The sequence below is a fragment of the Ictalurus punctatus genome, chromosome 12 (genome assembly GCF_001660625.3).
Source record: "Ictalurus punctatus breed USDA103 chromosome 12, Coco_2.0, whole genome shotgun sequence".
Taxonomy (NCBI): Eukaryota; Metazoa; Chordata; class Actinopteri; order Siluriformes; family Ictaluridae; genus Ictalurus; species Ictalurus punctatus.
Window position 1 is genome coordinate 24,125,800 of NC_030427.2, and position 17,747 is coordinate 24,143,546.

Consider the following 17,747-nt stretch of genomic DNA (forward strand, 5'->3'; position numbering starts at 1 on the left):
CTGAGGAATCGTTTAAGCTTAAGGCATCTTGCTGGATGCTATCAGCACGCTTACCTTTTGATACGGGGCCCTTTTGCACAGCTGACTGGATTAAGTGGATTGTGGCAAGTAGGCACTTTGCCCAAGTGTTTATCAGCACAGAACGTCACCTTTAACACCGGACCTCTCAGATATGGGCTGCAAATTTCAGCCATGAGCTTGATGGGCTGTGACTATACTCAGCTTGCTTTTTTTTTTTAAGACTCTAATCTTTTTGATCCTCTGTCTGATCTATTTTAGCTCATAAACAAGTAAAATATCAACGGGGCATGCGAGCTGAGTGAGGACACATCATTAACCAAAAGCTAGTACTACAAACAGTTTAAGAAGTAAGGAATTAAACACGACAGGAACTGCAGTTTTAGTAAAATAATCAACGATGCACAGTTACTCTATAAACCATCGCTATAGGTAAGTCTTTACAGAGGGAAAACTGAGGGGAAAAAAATTGACACTGGAGACTCCTTACATAAATGTTAAATAAACATCTCCTTACAGAAAGCTTCAGCATATCAACAATTAAATGTTTTTCTTTGTTTGGTTATTGACAGGCTGAGAGTCTCTGGAGCGTCGGCCATTAAAGTCCCTGTGTAAAATTTTACTATTTATTTAATACCCTAGTCGAATTCTCTACTCTGATTGGTCATAAGGTGTGCATTGTTTATCTATAACCACACGGCTTGGAAAGTAGTTCCGGCTGTAACATGAACAACAGGTTTATATTAATGCGCCTGGTCTAATACATTACTGTTTGAATAGTAACTTGCATGGCGGATGCTCTACACATTCTAAGACTGATAACAACTGAATTGAAAAAGAAAAAAAGAAGTTGTTTAACAAAGAAAAACGTAGAATAACTGATGTGGAGACGTTTTTTTGTTATGAGACAAATATTTATCAGGTCAGGAAGGAGTCTTGGGAGTCGCAGTTAACCACACAGATTGTTGTGTGTTATTCTTTACAGAATCAAAACCTTCTGGCCAATCAGATTCAAGAATTCAACAGCACTCAGTTATAATCAGTCTGTCCGGGATTTCGTGATCGCAGAAAGGAACGTAAAAATCAAGCAAATATTCGGAGGATTTTTTCAAAATTACCGCGGATTTTCCGCAGATTTGGGCCAAGACGCGTCATGTGATGTCATCACAACGAGCATTCCGTCGAAGCCCTTTTCGATTCACACGCGCCGAACACGAGTACAGCTGAAAGGTCTCATTTATCAACAAACATCAATGTGAAAGAGCGTGCAAAAAGATTTTGCACAATTGCAATTTCGCCAATTCGAGTAGTTTTCCGCACAAATAGTATAAAAAAAGAAAAATACTCTGCAAATCTTATCGCAATTTTTTAATTTATCGCAACAAAATCAAACATTTTTGGCCGCAACAATCACAATAAAAACTCTGCGGACTGTGTAATGGTATACGTCGTGTAACAGCCCTCTTTTATTTATAGTGTTAAAACGATCCCATACAGTGTCCCGTATCACTGCACAATAAACTTGCTGGTTTAACATGTAAACTGCTAACATGAACAAGCAGGAGTCTATTCTTGAAGGAACTGATGGTGCGTGATTTTTATCCGGCATTTCTGGATGCCTGCATGGCCGCAGGTCACGAACTCTCCGGCAGAAAGCAAGCTTTAGAATGATGAAGGACTCAGAACAGCTTAGGGCTGTTTTATTAGCCTCCACACACAGAGACAGCAAATACAGCTACCATGCCTGGCTTTACAAGAGGAGGATATAAGTTTATGGTTGATTGAAGAAAAGAAAAAACAAAAGCTGATGAATGACATCAAAAAGCCTGGAGGGATCACAAATACGGAAATTTTCATTTTAGAACTTCGTGACGAAAATTTCTGAATAACTAATATTATTATGTGCATGTAACTAAACCATCATAATTACCTTCTTTAATTAAAGCGCTTGTAAGCAGATACATTCCTTTTCTTGAGCCAGTGCCATTGATAAATACTATATTGTTTCATTTTCATTAACAGAACACAATATACACTCACTGGCCATTTGAATATGAACAAGCACATTTACGCAGTTATTCAATTTGCCAATCAAGTCGCAAAACGCATAAAATCCTGCAGATTAAGGTAATCTTCACTTTAACGCTTCAGCTAATGTTCACTTTAATGAGCGTTGATGAACGAGGTCAAAGGAGAATGTCCACACTGGTTAAGAGTTGAAAGGAAGGCTACAGTAACTCAAATATGTCACAAAGCAGTTGAGGACGCAAGTGCAGGTACTCGCTGGTTTTAATCCTCTTGGCAAACAGTACAAAAACGTAATCCAAAAACGTGGTCAGTAAACAGGCAAGGGTCAGGCGATGAACAGCATAAACAAGGGCAGGCAAAAATGTAAACAACAAAACAAGGTCAAAACCAGAGAAACAAACAATGGATCAAACAGATTGATACTGACCTGTACAAGAGACATGGAGCGTATATTTCGCAATGAATTTGAATACTGAGAGTCCTTATATTAGTGTGAGTGTGGCAGTGCAGATGATAGAGTGCAGGTGTGTGTAACCAGTAATCAGGAGAGTGTGAACGTGAGAAGGTCTGGGTATTGTAGTCTTCAGCAGACGTGTTTGTAGGCCGTGCTGAATTCTGGAGATTCCGGCATCGACATGACAAAATAACCACTCTTTACAGCCATGGAGAGCTGAAAAGCATCCCAGAATGCACAACACGTTGAAACTTAAGACAGATAGCGACACCTGCAGAAGACCGCTTCGGGTTCCACGCCTGTCAGCTGAAAGGAATTTGCAGCTACAGTGGGCAGAGGAATAACATCGGGCAGTGGTGGCTTGGTGGTTAAGGCTCTTGGTTACTGATCGGAAGCTCAGGGGTTCAAGCCGCAGCACTGCCTGCTGCCACTGTTGGGCCCTTGAGCAAGGCCATTAACCCTCTCTGCTCCAGGGGCGCTGTATCATGGCTGACCCTGCACTCTGACCCCAACCTCCCCTAACTTCCTGGGTTATGCGAAGAAAAGAATTTCACTATGCTGTAATCTATATGTGATCAATAAAGACTCATTATCATTGTCTAACGTTCCTAATAAAGTGGCTGGTGAGTGCATATTTTAATACATTGAACAAATCAAGGTTAGAAATCTCAGTCTTCCTGCGACTGAGAACATAAGTTAGAAAAAGTTAGCAGTAGTTCGTGATTTGATATTTAACTTACGCATAGTTAAGAGTTCTGTAGAATCAAAACAATGGTTAGTGGCAGTCCTACAGCAAACCCGATACATATTCTTTTGCCACTTCTTTAAGCAGTTATATTTTATCGGTCTGAAAGAGTGTACTCCTTGCTCACCTCTTCTGCGGCGGCCTCGGATAGAAGCCCTTCCCGCTGGGCACATGTCACATGGAAGTAGGAGCGACACATGCCTGCATCGCAGCTGATACACACACCGGTACGGGCGAAGCGGGCATCCTCGCAGAGACTGCACTCCTAATGTACACCACAATACATATTTCATTAGGCACAATTTTATACGGGATGCAACAGACACAGTTTTGAAAGCTGGACCAAACCAGGTGTGTTATTGTCTGCTGTGTTATTTCATTAAATATTTTAAACTGCTTTTATTGCCAGCAAATCTTTAGCATAAAAACATTCAACAACTGAACAAGTTTCACAGACATTTGCCACTGGTACTTGTATTCCTTTGTTCATCCCAGTTTGACCCCTTGTAAAATACTGACATTAAACGGATGTCCTTGAAGATTGTTTTTTTTTTTTTTTTTTTTTTGGGGGGGGGGGGGGGGGGGGGGGTTATTGCTACTGCGAAACTAGTCAGTGAGTTGCATGTGCTCTCTGTTAGCGAGTTGTGCTTGTGTTGGTTGCCAGATCACTCCGGGGTGGTCCTTTTCTTCCGAAAGTCCTTCTTCCTCAGTTCATAAACCAGCACACTGAACTGGCCTCTTTTTTCAGACATCTTCAAGGCCTGACTCAAGTGCCCAACTTTTGTGTCCTGTTCGTGCCTTGAAGTGCTATGTGAACTCTACTGCCAACTGAGACAGTCAGACCAGCTATCTGTCTGCTATGGTGGTGTAAAGAAAGGTGCTCCAGTGTCGAAGCAGAGGTCGTCGCACTGGATAATGGAGACCACTGTACCGGCTTACAGGTGGCAGGGTCTTCTCCATCGCCCTTTGGACTGACTTGCCATTCCACTAGGGCCATCCCATCTTCATGGGCTGTTCTCTACCTGGGCTTCTCCGTGCACGTTTGCTCAGTTTTATAAGGTCAGCATTGCTGCTTATCATACCGTTAGTTCTGCGGTTCTTCACGAGTGGCCTTAATTTTCATCAGGTGGGCGGCATTCCTCGTGAATATGTTGGTATATGTCCTCCAAGAGTGCTACACTGCCTCTAGTGGTCAGTAGGAATGAAACAGCATGCTAGATACACATGTAACTGTGGTTCTGTGAATTCCAGATGAACACCAGTGTTCTTAGTCACTTATAATACATGAGACAGGCAGAGTGCTGAGCTACTGTGGCTTATCAACCTCCAGGGTTCAGCATACATCACTACATCACCTTGTTGGTATATTCTCTCGACCTGCGATAATCTAATACTGTTACACTGCCTCTCTGGCGGTCGTCACAGAACCACAGTTACATGTGTAACTAGTGTTTAAACCCTTTCCAATGAAGATCTGAAAATCTTATTTGGATTTAACAAAATGAACTTTAAAATACAGTAATACAGAAAAAGGGGCGTTTCTTTTATTGTAAGAGTTTGTGCCCGGAAAAAAAGATTATGCCTAATTTGGAAAAGTCAGTCACTGAACTCATGCATGACGATTCCGTGTAAAAAGCTGAGCATGAAAATTCTTCGAACCTCATTATAAAATATCCACATCCATTTTTTATTACATAAATCCATTACAGATAAGCTAGACAGACGGACTCTAAAAGCTCGTTCGACTTTGTCAGCACATGACGCAATGGAAGGTCACACTTTCAGAAAGCTGAAAACGTGTCAATTGCGAGAGCTCGGAGTTAAAATAATAATAGGCTTTTTCAAGAACAATTCCCTTCCGAATGTAAAGAACAAACCATTAAAGGATGACTTTAAAGTGCTTTTTAAAGTAATTTGCTTTGCAGTGTAATGCCATCTTCTGACTTCTGTGACCCTAAAACTTGCTTTCAGGTAAAGTAAATGTCAGAATGCCTTAAATTCTTTGGATAAATGCTCAGACAGAAGTAATGGCACTGTTACGGAACTTTTATGAAGCAGACGGCTTGATTAACGGCACTTTCTCGTGTACAGGTTTGATTTGTTGGAGTTCTAGACATAGAAGAATTCTGGAAAATAACCCATAAGGTTCCCAATTCAGATTACTCAACTTGGCCTCGCAAGTGGAAAATTGATCATCATTCTTGTACTCCGACTCACATGAAATGTTTATTTTTTCCCCTTAATATTCTTTGGACGAGGTGATACTCTTTCTTTAATTTATACGATAAAATTAAATCAAACCATAATCTCTAATTTCTTACTCAATACATTCATTTCATTACACTCGCATATGATGACTGTGAGAAAGACAAATTACACTCCGTTATAACTTACAGCCACCTTCAATGGCCATTTCATCAGGTAAATCTACCCTCTAGGTGCAATGTGTAGGTAAATTTACTGATCCCATCATTAATGAAAATGGGTCGCCACTGACCAAATACTATAGGGGTGTGATTTTCTCACACAGTGAATGGCACACTTTGATCAAGTTGCTGGATGTCTGAATGCTGTAATGAAACAGAAATAATCCTAATCAATGCAGTTTGTAATCAGATACCGGCTGTCAAAATGTCCACAATGGGCCTTTAAATGCATTTTTAAGATGCTTTTAAATGCTAGAACTTTACTTACATGCCAAAGAGAAATGCATTTCGCTTCAGGATAATTTGTAGCTTTCAGAAATATTATATTATACACACACACACACACACACACACACACACACACACACACACACAGGGGTGGAAAATACTTAGTAATTGTACTTACATTACTATACTTAAGTATGACATATTTGGGGGTGTTTATATTCTACCTGAATGGTATTGAAATTGACTATGTTTGCAAGAAAAAAGAAAATCTTTTTACTCCTTACATTTTTTTATTTAGACCTTCAAACTACTTGCAAATCTCAAAACACAGAATACAAAATACTATTAAGGAGCATGCCAATTCCTTATTTATTCCTTAGTTATTAGTAATGAGAACAATGTTTTAATGCAATCTGATACAACGATATAGAGATTCGGCTCATTTGACAGCCACTGAATGGTGTGCATGTGTGAGTGTGTGTGTGTGTTTTTACTAAAATAAGTGGCTTGGCTGGGTAACGTCTGCATACTTTGCCTGCTTCGATTTATATATTTACATTTAGTGTGGGCGGATCTGAATATAAAACGCATTAGACTGGCCCCCAGCTAGGAAATATACTGGGTGTCAGCTTGCACTCTACTCGAGTTCACACTGATTGGTTATTACCTATCAGCCGTGTAGTATTTAGCGCTACAGCTATCTCTGTGAATATGAATAAGCCACTGGACTACAATAATGAACCTGAGGACGAGCGCCTCGGCCCTTCCTCAGTTAAATGTATCAATAAGCTGGAGTATGAAAAGACTTATACAAGGCATCTCCTTTACCTCTCGAGAAGGCATGAAGCCCATCTTATTTTGAAAAAGCATGTTGAGGCAAGTGTCACGAATTTGCTAACATTAACTGGCTATATTTAACTAAATTAGCCTGGGTTTTTTTTTTTTTTTTTTTTTGGTGCTAATACCAGGTTAGACTAGCATCGATTCCAGTAGCTAACATCATTAGATAAGCAGTAAGTCAAATTCTAGCAAATGGCAAATACTGAAAACTTACACAGACTGAATGATGTTTTCAGGCAGAACTGCATAGTTGCTTTACAACAAAACAGTTTTAAATAATTAATAAAAATTCACGTGGAAAAACAACATCAATGTAATTTTATCCATTAAAAAACATGTACCTTTTAAATAATCGAGTACGTTTTGGCTGCATACTTCCACTTTTAACCGAGTAACACATTATCTATACTTTCAATTAAGTATAACTTCTCAGTACTTTTGTCCACCCCTGGATTCACAGTAGGAAATGTCAGAATGTCACCATGTGAAGACCTGCCACTACTGACCTTGGCACCATACTTGGTGTAGTTCATTTCTGTCAGTGTTACAGGCCGCAGTTTATCGATGTCTCCGAACGCCACTCCTGGAACGTAGAGCGCACATACGACGTGCACCCACCTTTAAAAGGAACCCAGCCACATAGTTCATAGTTAGCTATAAGCAGTAAAATATTCATGCGCTCGTTTATCTACAGTCAAAGGATTGGATTCATTTGGTTTAATAATGGCAAATAATGTGTTAAGTGTCATAACTTATCCATGCTTGGTGTTGAGTACAGCTCATACATGGAAGGAGTCTCCAGTGTCAGTTCTGTGTAATAGTCAGTACTTAATGGGAAAGATTATGTTTTGTTTCTCGTTGATTATTTTCCTACAGTATACCAGTGCATCCCGAAGTGTTTTCATTCTTTAACTAGTAAACATAGCACACGACCTGACAGAGGCAGCACAAGTAACTTGCAAGCTGTTCATGTTCGTTAGCTTACACAGAAACAAGGATTAACCCCCTATACTTCAAAAGTCTAACCGTATGTAGGGCGAGGCTAAATTCCAAATATATTATTGTATAAAATACTGATTCTAAAATGCAACGTGGTACATGCACATCCAATGAAAAGGCGGACTCTTTCAGTAAGTTTGTTTCATTCAACATGGTCAGGGATGGAAATCATCAATTGCTGGGTCAAATAGACTCTAACATGACCATTTCTCTTGACAAAATTTTAAATGCAGAAGCCGAAGGCCAATATAAAGATATTCATCTGTGGCGAGCATGCACTCCACACTTTAATTTGCTGTGTTTTTCATGCTCTAGTGAAGTAGCAAATTCAGGTGCGGGTGAGCCGAGGAAGCGCTATCAGTGATAACACAGCTCTAGTCTCCTCACTCCACAATCTCTCTCTAACCCTCTCACTCACGCAGTCATTCATTCTCTCTCTGTCTCGCCCTCTGTGCCGGTAACCTTGCACATCTTTTTCTCCACTCTGTATTACTCCGTAATAAACAACAAACTGTATTTCATCAAACTGCTGAATGAATATGAAGACTTATTCATTCAAAATGTAATTCAGACCCGCTGCTTCGAATGGACTCACTCAGTCAATACACGCATGCTATCTTTTTTTATTAAGTTTTGCTACAGTATGATCTACGAACTGAGCTGCTAACATAGCTGCAAGTTATTGAACTTTACAGTGCGGTGCATAAGTCTTTACCCCCTCAAACTTTTCCACATTATTTGGTGTTACAGCCTGGAAATGAAATGGAAGGAATTGGGATTATATGTCATGAATGTACACAAACTAGCCCATAATACATGGCACAAATATAAATTGAGGGAAATCAATATAGCTTGAAACTCAATTGACTGGCACAGGGATATTGTACCGGAACCCGGAAGTTAGCGTCGCAAAAACCCAATAGGATTTTCCTAAAGGCTTTTGGATTATTGAAAAAAATAAGCTCTGTAATCAACAGAAGTTTACAATACTAACACGTTTTGTCCATCAAGATCATTTTCACAAATGAACACAACTTTTATGAAGACTGAAGCGTGAATACAATCGCCAGAAATAAAACGCTAGCCGTATGCTAGAAACGAACTACACCACGGTCGCTCAATTTCAGCGTCACCATCCGAAAGCTTACAACTACTTTTCCAAACTTGATTTAAAAACATTTTCCATAACACGGATTTACTCTGTGAATGTGGGGGAATTGTGCACAGCAAACCTGAACCAGTTTATCTGCAAGGTCTTTTTTCCTGTTCGGCGTGATGACGTTTAATGTCCCCGACAACGTCTGTAGTCCCATTTAGCAACGTGTAAGCAACCGTCTTTTTCAATACACGTAAAAGTTTTTAAAAAATAACAAGATGAGTAGGGTATTACTAGTGTATTTTATTATCATAGAATAAAACGTGAAAATATTTTGAGCTTGTGTTCACCACATACATTATTTCAGGCTTTTAAGCAAAATCACATTCAAAAAACCCATTGACTTCAGGACGATGGAACCGTAGGGGCTAAAATGCTAACTCGTTTCCGAGCTTTGGCACAGAAAATGACGTCATCCCTGCGCTACTCTATACTGCTGATCGTGCTGAGAACACCACAGTGAAACACAATGGTGGTAGCATCTAACAATACAAAATGTGGAAAGATTCAAGGAGTGTGTGCAGTTATGCAAGCCACAGTAAATATTTATACCACAGCGTGACTGCATACTAGAATCAGAAGAGGTGCATTCATTTTGACATTTATGGATGGAGTCTTGGGCATCAGCACGGTTAGTCAGTAAGGTTCCCGCCATGGAAGAGTTTTCAGGTGAGAGGGGTTTGCACTTTCTGGTTTCTCAGTCACGTGGATAGCGTTTTCATAAATAATTTTAACAAATGTGTATAAAGTGTTATAAATGTATAACAGCATGTTATTAATCCATTTATGGGTTATTATAAATATAGCCATCATAGAAAGTGTTACTAAGGGAATGTTAATATCGCACCTCCCAGCATCTGTCTCTTTGAAGATCCCATCCTGATTGGGGCACAGCTCACAACTGGGCATCACGCCATTTTTACAGGCATCGCAGAACCACGGCTCTGTGGAGTTCTCTGAGGCCGAACTCATGATCGAGTCACTCTCACCGTCAACCCCATAGCAGCCTGGGGAAAAATATGTTAAGAGCAAAAATTATTAACAGACTGCGAAATCCTTCCAAACATTCAAGAATGTTGCATCATTTGGGTTCTGCATCTGTGCAGAGAAGGCACAAGTTTCATAAGAATAAAACTGTGCAGCATCGCCTGTCTACTCCTACAGAATTACCGGCACTCCAGAAAATCACTGTATAAAATACACTCACAATAGAACAGTATTAAATAAACACAATCTCTTAAAAGTAACGCATAAGATAGATGGACGGACAGACAGACAGAAAGACAGACGAGAGACAAAGAAAGAAGGAAAGAAAAAAGACATGATTTATCTAGCTATGTATGACTATGATTTAGCTATTATCTATATTGTATATATATAGAAATCTGTAATATACAAGCACAAACAATAAAAAAAAAATTACACGATAAATACACAGACAGACAGACAAAGTCATTTTTTTTATTGTGCGTATTCTCCTGTAACTATTGCTGCCGTTGCCATTTCCTGTTTCTCTGGGGTACCAACATGTGAAAATCTGCAATCTACCATCCTTTGGAAAAGCAAAGCGAGTGTTCAATACAGAAGAGGCCGATGGTTGTTGACCTGTACACGTCAGGTAATGGATGTACAACAAAAACATAAATGGTTGTATGAATGTGTGAAGATGAATGTATGTTGTGGTCAGATGAACCCACGCTGATAAAAGCAAACATTTTGGCCATGAACACCATCCGCACCTTTGTCGACAAAGAAAAGTGGTGGGTCGGGTCGGTGATGCTTTGGGGCTGTAGTGAGCTATAGGGGTCCGAGGGTCCTTATAAAGATTAATGGACTCATGCATTTTAGCCACAGTGAATATAATTACCACAAAAATTAATCTAAATGAATACAGAAATGCTTGAGACACAAAATCAATGCTTTGCAACAATCATCTCAGTCTCAGGGTGAACACTACTCACACAAAAGTCTCCAAGCTTGTTAGATATTACAGATCAGTGCTATCATTTCTCTTCAGGGAAAGCTTCCCCGCATATTTATTGTGGAGGTGCCCAAAATACTGAAACTGGGAAATGTTTTCCAGAAAAAGAAAAATGCACTACTTAGAAAAGCTCTTTATTTATGACAAAATAAAACCCCACATACCTTGTTCCAATAAGCTCCAAATCTTTTTAACTTTCAGCTCATTAATTTCGAATATTTGACTGCATGTTTACCCACATCCTTAAAGCTGCTAGATCAAAAATAAATAAATAATAAAAACCAAAGCCAATAAATGCCTTCTACAATGTTGTCTTCTTAATTTGCTAGAGCTGGAAAAACAATTATTGAGCTGATCAGGTTACCATGGCACCTATTAAACTCGGCAAACGTGCTCCATGCTACAAATGCGGACAGCAATCAGTCCCTTTCCACCGTTTCAGAGATAACATTTTTGCTCCTAATTTCACAAACTTGCTTCTGGGTAGCGGGGACAGGGGCTGCGGGAATAGCAAATAAGTCTTTCGGTTCTGAATGCTTAGAACATGACAACTGAATGCGACCACAGAAGCTGTGTTTAGTCTATTGTGTATGATTTCAGCCGTCTTTAAAGTTTACATATCACACTGTATGAGATGATCCCAATAAAATCGAATAAAGTCTATAATAGACTACGGAATAAGGTTTTCTCTACGTCAGATTATACGATGAAGATCCTCTAACGATAGATCTGTGTACTATGCCAATAATCAGCATGACAAAATCACAGACAAAAAACAAGGCCATTGTTATGTCTAGAGAAAGGCGAAGAAGAGAAGTGTGGAGTTGTTCATAGCTTGGTTAAAGAGGACAGCATGGAATTCTTCAAAGTGACCCTGAGGAAATAATGATTTTTTTTTCGTATGCGTAGTATTTGTATTCGCTAGGAAATGTCCTATTCATTTACACGAGTGTCAGTATTTTAAATGACAAACATTATATCATGCTAATGATCTGAACTCCGTACCGAAGAATTCTTTCACTATGTCTGTGAAAGCAGAATTGGGCCAAAAGATTGTACAGAGAAAATATTTATGTTTAAGTGTAGCAGAAATTCAGAGAGACTGGGGAAAAAAAAAAAAAAAAGGGAAAAGCCCAGGGGTGAAATTCCACCTGAAGATTGCATCAATGCAAGAATATTACTTATATTACTTAATAATAATAACAATAATAATAATAAACTTTATTCCATAGAGCACCTTTAAAAGCAGCTTCTCAAAGCGCTGTACACAAAATAAGCAGTACACAGAATTTGTTTTTTAATTATAAAAGTTAACAAGAACAATAATAATAATAATAATAATAAAAGGTAGACATCAGTCAAATGCAAGTTTAAAAAAGTATGCCTTGAGCTTTAAAAATGCCAAATTTTTAATATTACTTTATTTTATTACTATATTTTAATATTGCTTAAATAGTACATCACTCATTTAAAGAAAAAAAGCTGACTGATTGATTGGTTTTGGACAAACACACCACATAGCTACAAGTTCTGTAGTGAAAAATCTTTAAAACAGCTGAACATCCAGGATGGCAATTCCAGGAACACCAGAATTTGATGCTCCTAGAAGACACATCTTCATTGAATCAGGTCAATAAAACTCATTTCAGAAAGGCATTACAGGAATGCTGCTGGCAAGATTTAGTCTTCATACTGATTAGGCTTTGAACCAGGGTGCTGGTTTTAACTGACTTTACCCATTGAGCAAATCTGTGATGTTCCCTTTTGAACTGGGATAAGCCACAGGTCACTGGCTAATATGAGCTAAGCTTGGAAAAAAAGTGATGACTACGGGATAGCTTCATAATCCCTGGAGTTGAGATTAGCCCTGCTGGAAATGACAGGCTTGGCAGGGTGTTGGCCAAATCAGGATGACTGATTTTGAGGGTATCAAGATTGAATGGGGGAAAAGGTTCAGAGCCGGGTGATAGAGTTGAACACAGTGGGTTGGTGTGTGTTTGTGTGTGTCTGATAACAGGAACCACAAAAGCGTTTTCCATAACTAACATCATCAAAAGAATGGAATCATTTCATGTCCATAATTTACTCGCCAGATCCTTTAATTTAAAGTAAAGGAAACCAGAACACAATCCCCACGACAATGATCGTAGTGGTGTGGAATAAAAGGTGGCAAAACGTGCTGTTAAAGGAAAATAAAAAGATGGGATGATGTGACGCATCCTTAAAACAAAGCAGTTACGGTTACCATTGATTATTTTCCAGTAACAGCATGGCCTAAAATGATTAACTACTCTCGTAACACAGCAATTTGCCAATGATTTTTTATTAAAGAACAACAGATCATTTTTTCAGTTTGTAGTTTATACTTGCTAGCATTGACAGGTTAAACGGTCATTGATGTTTGTTTATTTTATACACGGGTCATTAGATCTAGAATTCCGCCTGCTCTAAATCATACACAGAGATAAAGTAGTGTGATAAGATAAAATTTATTTAAACGAACTATAATAAATGGAGAGAGATAGAGAGATGTGCATGTGTGAATTGCCTGCGTCTGTGCCGCGTCTCTACTAATAACCAAGTTGTGAGTTTAACTACTGTATGCAGTTGTAACTGTATGTTACTATGGTTACAGCTGTTTATATGTAGTGCATTAATTTAGAACAGTGAATAAACTGACTGGAACTACCTGTGCATTCAACGGTTTGAACGTACACCTTCCAGCCAATCAGAATCGAGTATTCAGACGGACCATGGAATAAAAACAAATAAGCGGCTCGAGGGCATGCTTTACGTGATTTTAAGGAGGTTTAAGGCATTCCGCTTTGTATCGCACCCAAGAACACCATGACCCGTACTTTATTCTAACTCGGTTAAACTAGCTAATTCAGGACTGTGTAACAGATGAGGTCTCAGAAATCCTTAATACACCTAAACATCTGAAAGACGTCATGCTTTCAATGCTGACTAACCATACAATCAGACAACCTTCACCCAAGCTCAGCTCGCGAGTTCCGATTTGGGCACTTTCACCTTATTAACAAAGCCACACGGACAAATGTCAGAATGAAGTGGGGGATGAGTGAGTGCATGAACACGGCCAATTAGAACTGATGGAGTTGCTTCCTTCCAAGCCAAATGGGGGGAGTGGAGGGAAAAATTAGATGAGCTTAGGAGGGAACACAAATGGTAGCTGTCTTTTGTTTGAATCAGCAGCACTGAATAAAAGCTCAATACAAAGACAAAGGGGCGATCCTTTTAACACAGACGCTCGGGCGCTCTGCAAAATAATCCAATCATTTTCATAACCGCTAGTGCATGGATGAAATTATTCTCATTAAATGGGAAGGAGGGGGAAGAGAGAGAGAGAGAGAGGAGAGAGAGAGACCTAACAAAAACATACATGTGCATACAACATTTTTAATTTTCAGCTTAATTCTTCAAAATCGTCTTTGTAAGAACGTCCTTGTAAGAAAGAAGAGAAGAGAAGAAATAGAAGGCAAAAAAGCTATCTGCTCATTTTTAATAGACTTTAACCCATAGACACTTGAACTGACTGCAAGGTTCCACCCAAAAAAACCAAAAAAACAAAACAAATGAAAATCAGTGGTCAGATCCGTTAGCTATACTGTGACCATGAAACCATCCAAAAAAAAAACAACAACAAAAAACCAACTCGATAAAAGAACCACTTGCAAGTTTTCTGAGAACTGACAGCACACACGGGAGAAAACAAGCTTTATCCAAATATAATAATACACAAAGGCTATGTTTAGAATGAATAAAAGCGATGAAATCCTTCAAGAGACATGAATGAGCTACACACATGGGGATTGGATTCAAGCATGTGCTAAGAACAATTATTTACTGCTGTCCTCGAACATTATTAACAGCATGACAACAGGTTTCAAGAGGTTTTTCAAGGAAGCACACAGTCAGTACCATTTGTAACGGAAGTTTTCAAAAGAATGGATCATTTCAATTTCTTAAAGTAGGTTCAGCAGATCAAACAGAAGAACCACATAAGTATTCTTAAGAGATTATTATTTATTTTATCTTTTTTTTTTTTTTACTTTGGTACAGCAGAGTGGAGTGGAAATTTGTCATGACTATTAACTAATCATTTATCTGCACCTAAATATGTTTTAGTTTCTACAGTAAAGGCCGGTTCTCGACGCGTTTTTTTGTGTTCACACCCACGCGTTAAACGTGGGCGACGGGCTGAATGAAAGCGCTAATTCACTCCCTGACAGTAGATGGTGCTTACTGAAAAGCAGAAAAACCCCCGGTACACAAGGTGGCGCTGCACAACTTTCCATTTTTGACACCCGCTTATCACCGAGAAGAAGAAGAGAGCCGGTATTCACATCTTTGCAAAAAGCCGTTCACACACTTTTCGCAAACTGGCTAAAGCACGTATGCACTTTTGCAAGATGTAAGGTTTTATGATTTGGCCACTGCAACAAATACTTCCTTAAAGCTAAACCCTAAAACCTTAAATTATATCAAAGTCTCAACAATAGCATTCACATACTTATGGGAAGACCCAGATTATTTTATTTGTTTAATAAAATTATTCTGGGGGGAAGGGGTGGGTATAAGGCAACTATAGTTGTGCCCAAAAATGTTAATATTCCTGCAAATTGATGAAGAGTTGACTATGAATAGTCTTTTGTGGTCAGTATGATAATACAATGACGTAATAATGGGGCACTTAGCTATTAGAATAAGAGGTCAGGAATACTTATATGCATATATATATATATATATATATATATATATATATATATATATATATATATATATATATATATATATATATTAGATATATATGCCAGGTGCAGTATAAATACAATGGACTATCAATCAGCGGATTATCATTTACAGGAATGAGACAAAGAAACAAACAATGCTATTTAGTGTATAAAGCAACACTGAATGAATTAAATGGTTCACGTAGAATATATGCTTGCATTTCAGTGTTGTCGCATATATATATATATATATATATATATATATATATATATATATATATATATATATATACACACATACTTGTTTATATGTGTAGGCAGAAGGATTCATTAGCAGTGGGTATGTCACTTATGCACTCTCACACTAAAATAGTGGGTGCTTGCATCATCTTCTTCGTCTTCTTTTTCAGCAAGACAGTTTTGTACTTGAGTGCCATCAAGTTGTACCATTATGTAACTTCAGCGGCTCCAGGCATGTGAACAAAAGCGCGAATCTCATTGGTTGGCCAGTTTCTAACGTGGGACATGAAAAAAAAACAAAAAAAAAAACAACAACGAAACCCTCGACATTAAAAAATGTGATTCTTTGACACCACGTGCTTTAAACGCGAGTGTGAACACTCCCATTGCCAGCCATTGATTTAGACACGTCTGTGATTTAGAAACGGACCGTTAACGTTCTGAAAAAATATTCCGGTGTGAACAGGCCTTAACAGCTCATTCACATGGACGCTCCACACAGTCTATGTAAACGCATTTTTAAAAAATGTAACGTTTTCCTTTTAGTTTTCAGACACTGGAAAGTCTACAGGCAAGACGGTGATGCACGCTTTCTTTGTTATTTAACATAATTGTTAATATTTCCTGTAAGAGAGATGTTCATTTAACTTTCATGGAAGGAGTCTCCAGTGTCAGCGCGTTGTAATGGTCAATCAGGAAAGTCTTCAGGACAGCAGACTTCACAGGTTCTGGTTTCATAGTGCCAGGACAAGGTGTTTTTTTGTTTTATTAACTTAAAGGGAGAAGGGGGGAAAGAGAGGCTGGTGAGGGAATGACCATTTATAGCTGCTATAACATATGCAATAAAAGGAACTAACTTGTTTTGTGAATGTCCACCAACATTAAAATGTAACTACAAATCGGTCCATCATGTCCTTCTTTAATAAATACAAAAAAAAGATTTGTTGGCAAATTGATGTGGTATAAGAAAAAGAAAACACTTGTGCTCATGCTTGTATAGGAAAATAATCAACTTCAGGATGGTAACAGTAACTCCACTTCATGTCGAGCCACATTACACTGGCTCATCATTGACTATTTGCCCTGTCGAGTTTTATTCCTGATGTAGCATATTGGTATATTTCAGCAGCAGGATATATCAGTCTGATACACATCATAAAAAATGGAGTATAGCCCACAGAAAAGACAATTACATAATAAATCTCAATTACTTGACAGCCAAAATTTCACACCCTACTCAATCTAACTTTATACTACAATATACCCATGAATAAAGGCAAAAAAGTATTTATATTAACGACTGCAAGAAGAGACTCCATTATCACGTATTATTGTGCTAAAGATATGAATGTTTCAATCGAGTGTTAATTGAAATGTCCCCAGAATTCTCTGTGGATATTTTTTTTTTCTTCAAAAATTCACATTCAGGCAAGTAAACAACCAAAATTAATTGTGCATGTTTTGGGGAAATAATTAACTTTACGGTCCAGAACTCATTAAGGTCTCTGTGAAATCGATACCAGCAGCGTGTTAATTGGTGTTCCAATGAGTGCAAGGACGTTAATGGACAAAGTGATGGTGTTTATTAGGGTGCGGTTTTAATAGGCTCACACATGAAGTTATTAGAACGACGGAAAGGCATCAATGGGGGGAAAAAAAACTGTTTGTTGAGAAACAAGCAAATTCGTTTGAGTAGTCCAGATCACATACATTTCATCGTTTGCTAATTAAAAACATTGCATTTTGTAGGTGCGAGTTCTTGGAATCATGGATGAAACTTCTTTGCTACTTTTTTTCTCCCAGATTCTTGAAGGGGCTGTCTGAGGCGGCAAATCTTTGCAATCAAGCAGTGAAGACACTTGCGTGCACCTAAAGATG

General features: G+C 38.5%; 1 protein-coding gene across 4 annotated transcripts in view; it reads right to left on the reverse strand.

Moving 5' to 3' along the window:
- Positions 1 to 17,747, reverse strand: part of phf14 (PHD finger protein 14) — a 105,694-nt gene that overhangs the window by 75,406 nt on the left and 12,541 nt on the right. For all 4 annotated transcript variants that reach the window (XM_017482255.3, XM_017482256.3, XM_017482257.3 and 1 more), the window contains exons 5-7: positions 9,742 to 9,901; positions 7,246 to 7,357; positions 3,373 to 3,510 (exon numbers count right to left, since the gene is read on the reverse strand). In XM_017482255.3, the coding sequence (XP_017337744.1) occupies positions 3,373 to 3,510; positions 7,246 to 7,357; positions 9,742 to 9,901 (410 nt within the window). The remainder of the gene's footprint in view (positions 1 to 3,372; positions 3,511 to 7,245; positions 7,358 to 9,741; positions 9,902 to 17,747) is intronic.